This window comes from Chlorocebus sabaeus, chromosome 10, assembly GCF_047675955.1.
Source record: "Chlorocebus sabaeus isolate Y175 chromosome 10, mChlSab1.0.hap1, whole genome shotgun sequence".
NCBI lineage: Eukaryota > Metazoa > Chordata > Mammalia > Primates > Cercopithecidae > Chlorocebus > Chlorocebus sabaeus.
Genome location: NC_132913.1, coordinates 84,960,639 through 84,966,451, shown reverse-complemented (window position 1 = coordinate 84,966,451; position 5,813 = coordinate 84,960,639). Strand labels below are relative to the sequence as shown.

The following is a 5,813-nucleotide window of genomic DNA, read 5'->3' as shown; positions in this document are numbered from 1 at the left end:
TTTGACTCTAGAACCTTCTTCACATTACACCAGTCTTCGGAAGTCGCCCGTCAATCGGCTTCTTCCAGCCCAGTAAAGGCTTAAGGTCATCTCAACCTCTCGAAACCCACCAGTCCCAGAGGCCGACTCTTCTCAAGTGGAGGAGACGGGAAGGCGTGCCGTGCATGGAGCTTTGCCCGACCGCTCGCTCTCTCCTCCCCAGCCGTCTGAGAGCAGGCGAGAGGGGTCCCAGAACAGAGTCCTCGCTCCGCACGCCCCACGCCCGCCCCGCTGTGCCGTGCGCTCTGCCCCTGAGACGCCCCGGCTCGGAGTCCCAGAGCCACAGCCGAAACTCGCCCGCCCGCGCCCCTCTCCGGCTTGCGGCGCCCGCCCGCACCGCCGCCTGCCACCCGAGGCGACGCCGTCTGCTTCTCCCCACCCGCCAGGTGGCAGGTTCAGGGCCCGGGTCCGAGCCTGCTCCCCTGCAGCTGCCACCGCCGCCCTCGCCGCCAGGGGGCGAGAGTCCCAGGCAGGACAAGCAGCGCTGCTGCCTTGGCGTGAAGGTGGTTTCAAACTTTAGGCTTCTCTTCCCTACCCGCGTCTCTGAAGAGCAGAGAGGAAGATGGAAACCGAGTCCGGGCAGGTGAGTACGGCGATCAGGGCCCCAGGGCGCGGGGTAGCGGGGAGAAGGAGCAGCGTGGAGCCGGTCCCTGAGGGCCTGGAGGGGCAAGGTGAAGACCCCAAACGCTCGCTATCTGGTTAGGAAGAAACGTGGCCAGGTGCCCCATCGACTGCTGCCAGGAGCCGCCCGCCCGCAGACCTCGTCTGGCTGTGTCATGGGGGTCAGGAAGGCGCCGCCACGGGGCCTGGACTGGGTGTAGACGGGCCAGGGGACCTCAGGCGCAGATGTTTCGGGAGGCGGCGGGCTGCCGGGGTGGAGTCCGAGCAGATAAACTGCTTTCCCGCCGAAATTGGGCTAGGCAGCGTCTTTGACGCTCCCTCGGGCCGAACTTCGACCCAGCGGCCCAGAGCAAGGAGTTGTCAGGGCGGTCGACGCCTCCACTCCCCGACTGGTCAGCGAGGACCGGAAGGTCTGAGAGACCTCGCGGGGGCCCGCCTGTGGCCCAGGTGGGATCCGGACACTATCGCACTGGCTGTGCACCCGAGCCGGTCAGGGCGGACTTGGGGAAGTGAAGGAGGACGGCCCACACAGGCCCGAGGCGCAGCGGCAACGTGCCGTCCCGCCCCGCCCCGTCCCGCCGCCAGCAGCCAATCAGGGAGCGCCGCGCGAGGGTGGGGACCAGCTGTGCACGAGGCCAGCGGCGGGGTCGGTGCCGTTGAGGGTTCCCGCCACTGCTGCTGGCGGATTTGCGGGGCAAAATTTCTCGCTGGCTAGCCTTCTTTTCCCTCCCGCACTTTGGTGGGGAGGGGGTGGATCCTCGTTTTGGTGCCCACGTTCACGATGACCCGAGAGAACTCGAGGAAGTTGTCGCCGCGGCCATTTCCCCCAGTGCCGCAACTTGCTGGCCTTGGAGGGGGAGGAGCGCCGAGGCAGGGACTGCGACGGTTAGCCCGCCCGTTCCTGCTGTCTTCCTTTGCAAAATAGATGCTAGATCTCGAGGTTGACTTAAGGGGAGGAGCCAGTGAGGGCACATTGCTTTGGAGGAGAAGTTTAATAAACTCTCTAGTGCTGGAAGTTTTAGCAAGCGGAGGAGACTTCAGACCCAACAACAGTCCCCTTCTAGGTGCTTCCGTAACACGTGCGGAATTTATTGCTAGTTAGAATTTGAGGCTTTCTTTGTTTTTTAACTCAATGCATCACTAATTGTTAATAATGAACTTAGATGTTGCCTCTACCTGAGCCTTGCTATTGCTAACATTAAAATATTTTGTAGGCCTGGTGCGGTGGCTCACGCCTGTAATCCCAACACGTTGGGAGGCTGAGGTGAGCGGATCACGAGGTCAGGAGATCGAGACCATCCTGTCCAACATGGTGAAACCCTGTGTCTACTAAAAATACAAAAAAATTAGTGCACGCCTGTAGTCTCAGCTCCTCGGGAGGCTGAGGCAGGAGAATCTCTTGAACCGGGGAGGCAGAGGTTGCAGTGAGCCGAAATCACGCCACTGCACTCCAGCCTGGTGACAGAGTGAGACTCTGTCTCAAATATATATATATACACATATACACATGTGTATATATATAGTAGACTGCTGTTATACTGTATTCTTTTGCCTTCAGCCTATTTGGCATATCGTGAGCAGATCTCTCCTGAAGAAATGATTCACTTTTAGTCATTCAACAGATATTCATTGAGCACCTGCTGTGTACTGTCAGTACTTTAGATGCTGCCGTGAAAAAAGCAAAACTCCTGCCCTAGTGCATTACATAATAGTGGAGACGGATAATAGACATAATAAGTAAATTATATCGTATGTTAGAAAATGATGAGGGAGAATAATTAAGCAAAGCGAGCCCACATTAGAGCAGGAGCCTTAGAGAATGGAGGAGAGTGAAGTGAATTGAGTGTGAAAGGTTTTTCTTTTCTCAGGGAGTATCCTTTAGTTTCTCGAGATTGGAAATAAAGCACTGTTTACTTCCGTTCATTTCATCCTTCCCTCGATGAAATATAATGGGGTTTGTCTTTTTCTTAAACTTGCAAACAAATTAGTACATCTTATTTTCAATAAGAGAATTTCATGAAGAATGATTTTTTTAATTTAGCAAATAGGTAACTTTGACACTGTAAACAAATGGGCAGAAAGACAAGATTACATCTACTAGAGCTGTTATATTATTTCTAGCAATACAAAATCCACAGTTAAAAAATACTAAGCATTCCAGAATTAGCCATTCTGAGCATTATATCCTACTGAGCAAAGTGACTGATGTCACAAATAACCTCCAAGTGCCCAAAGAGAAAGGTGTTAAGATTAGATTCCCAGTTTCTTTCATTGGAAACTACAACATAGTAATTATTAAATGTGGTGGCTTTTCCGTGTTTTAAAAGAAGTATTTACGTATTCCCTTATTAGGAGTATGTACTTCCTTAAGGCTGGATGGAGAAGAGAGCCCATAAGGTCCAGCCTATAGCCCAATTGCCACTCCTGCCCTAGTCATTTCTCTGTACCTCTTGCAAAGATTAATTGAGGGATTGTGATTGTATTGACCAGAGAAGAAAGAACACAAATTTGAAAAAGAACAGCTCTATTACCTGAGCTGGAAATTCATTTTCATGTGTTTGTTTCTCAGAGAACTGGAATTATGAACTTCAAGATTTGTTATTTTCTTTTTCTTTCTTTTTGAGACGGGGTCTCGCTTTGTTGCCCAGGCTGGGGTTGAACTCCTGACCTCAAGCAATCCTCCTGCCTCAGCCTCCCAAGCAACTGGGATTACAGGCACAAGCCACAACACCCAGTTTACTTCAAGTTTTTTGAAGCACACATTTAGGATATTAGACTGTCTCAGAAGTGTGTTTAGTGTTTCCAGATGGAAAATAATTCACCAGTTCTTGAATTGGTTTCTCTTCTACATGATTCTCAAGTCCTGGTTTTCTTTCAGTTATACCTTAAAAGTCTATTATTTTACCATTCTGCAAAGGCTTATACATTTATATATGTTTATTAAAATTTAAATTAGATCCTCTAACTTATCATTGTGAACATATGGATATGTACTGAGCTAATTCTTTGGAATAAACATTTATGAGCTGTAAGTATATAATTTTTAACAAAATCAGTCCAATCTTCAAAATGACAAGTGCATTTAAAATTTTGACCTTCAGGCTGAAAATGGTGAATGTGAATGTTACAGTTTATTAACTTATGAATGACCGTTAGTTAAAGACCACCAGGAACACAAGCGTCATTTAGTGAAGTTGGGTCTGTTAATCGTTCAAACAAAGGAAAACAGAAACCATAGGGCCTCTCAATCAGAAGGTGTTAGAACTCATAGGATATAGGCTTGTGTTGAGCAATTTTTAGAGAGGGTTTAAGGAAGTAGGGCTTTACTCTGGAATGTATATCGTCAGGAAATGGTAGTAATTCTATGATTGGATGTGTTAACTTTTATCTAAAAGGAAAGAAAAATGGATCGAGGCCAAAACTATAACTGATAAAGAAGGGGCAGTCACTCATATCAGCCAGAATGGAGGGATGTTTGATTATTATTGGATTTGGGCAATGCGTTTTTTTTAGTCAGCCTTCAAACATGATTGTGGAGTGGTCTTGTTTTTAATCTTAATCCATCAGAGTCACAGGGTGACTTTGTCTGATGTTGGTATTCTGTTAATGAGAGAACACCACAGCCTAGCCGTGAGTGCCAGGCCAACTTCTAACAACACCAGGGCCTAGCTGATTGTGTCAGGCTGGGACTGTTTTTCTCTTTCTCAAACATCTTCATGAGTTTAATATTCCCCTTAACAATTAAGTAATCGGTTTGATAATAACATAAGCATTTTAAGTAATGTACTTAATATTTAAAATCTCTATAATGGAGTAGATTCTGTGTTTCCTAGTTCTGTTGCTCTAAAAAGCTCTTAGCTCTAATTATAATTTTTTATAATATTAAAAGTAAAGCCTAGAATACTATATTTTACCTAAATGACTCATCTTTTTTAAAGATATACATTTTCAGTCTGCATCAAAAGCAGACTGCATTATACCCAGTGCAAAAAGTGTAAAAGAATTTTATTTTACAGCAAACGTCAAACCAGATGCAAACAGATTCATTATCTCCATCCCCTAATCCTGTGTCGCCTGTGCCTTTGAATAACCCAACAAGTGCCCCAAGATATGGAACAGTGATCCCTAATCGCATCTTTGTAGGAGGAATCGACTTTAAGGTACCTATTTATGCATGCAGTAAAGTGTATTTTTTCATTAGAAGTCTTTATTTCTCAGAAATTGTTTATTTGTGCAGCTATAAAATCATAACATATTTGCATAATGATTAATAGATTTCGAATTACCTTCTTATAAAGAATCTTTCGAACCAACATGTAGGTTACATAAAGTATAAAAACTGTTTGTTCAATGTCAAATACAAGGAAATTGAGCCTCATTGACTTGCTGTAGGCTCCTAGCCAGCCACATAGTGACAGAGTGAGACTAGAAGCCTCGTTTTCTGTCTCATAGCTCCACACTCTTCCATACCAGAACTAATTATACTTTCTTGCCTATACTCCAATAGCCAAAATAATGAATGATTATAATTTTCAAAAGAGACTCAATTTTTTAAAAACTTAGTTTTATGAAATACTATTTCTTTATCCCAACTCATCTCAGATTCCTGAGCAACCTCCTAGGCGTCTATTCTTTGCAGAGCACTTTCTATGTTAGAGTTTAGGATTTGATTACCAGAAAACTTCTGTGTCCTTGTCAAAATAAAGCATCTTAAAAATAATATATTTAAGCAGAAAAAAATAACTATTCGGTACTAGACTTAGTACCTGGGTGCCGAAATAATCTGTACAACAAACCCCCATGACGATTTATCTTTATAACAAATCTGCACGTGTACCCCGAACCTAAAATAAAAGTTTTTTAAAAAGTAATATATTTACATCATGTAATCAGCCATTCCACTCTTTCAAGGAAACATAGATCATGAGATGATGTGCAGTGCCCCCCACCCCGCATGAGTAAACACCTACAAGAAAGGCATGCATAAATATTGTAAGTGGAATACTCTTACTTTCAAATGGATATATGGAAGGATTTCCAAGACTCTATTTTACATATTAGAAATTATAGGGAGAGTTATTTTTGACAAAAAAAAAACTTTCCTTATGCCATTAGGTGTGATATTTGACATTTATAACTCACTAGTTCCATAT

General features: G+C 44.9%; 1 protein-coding gene across 4 annotated transcripts in view; it reads left to right on the top strand.

Moving 5' to 3' along the window:
• The first annotated feature begins 399 nt into the window (after window positions 1-399).
• The window catches only part of BOLL (boule homolog, RNA binding protein), a 61,081-nt gene continuing 55,667 nt past the window's right edge, over window positions 400-5,813 (top strand). For 2 of the 4 annotated variants that reach the window (XM_073020273.1, XM_073020272.1), the window contains exons 1-2: window positions 400-622; window positions 4,677-4,820. Coding sequence is in view for 3 of the 4 variants with exons in the window: in XM_073020272.1 (XP_072876373.1) it covers window positions 602-622; window positions 4,677-4,820 (165 nt within the window). In the remaining variant the exon portion in view is untranslated. Of the gene's footprint in view, window positions 623-1,281; window positions 1,973-4,676; window positions 4,821-5,813 lie in introns of those variants that run through there. The other 2 variants (XM_007965757.3, XM_038001805.2) reach the window with 2 other exon arrangements.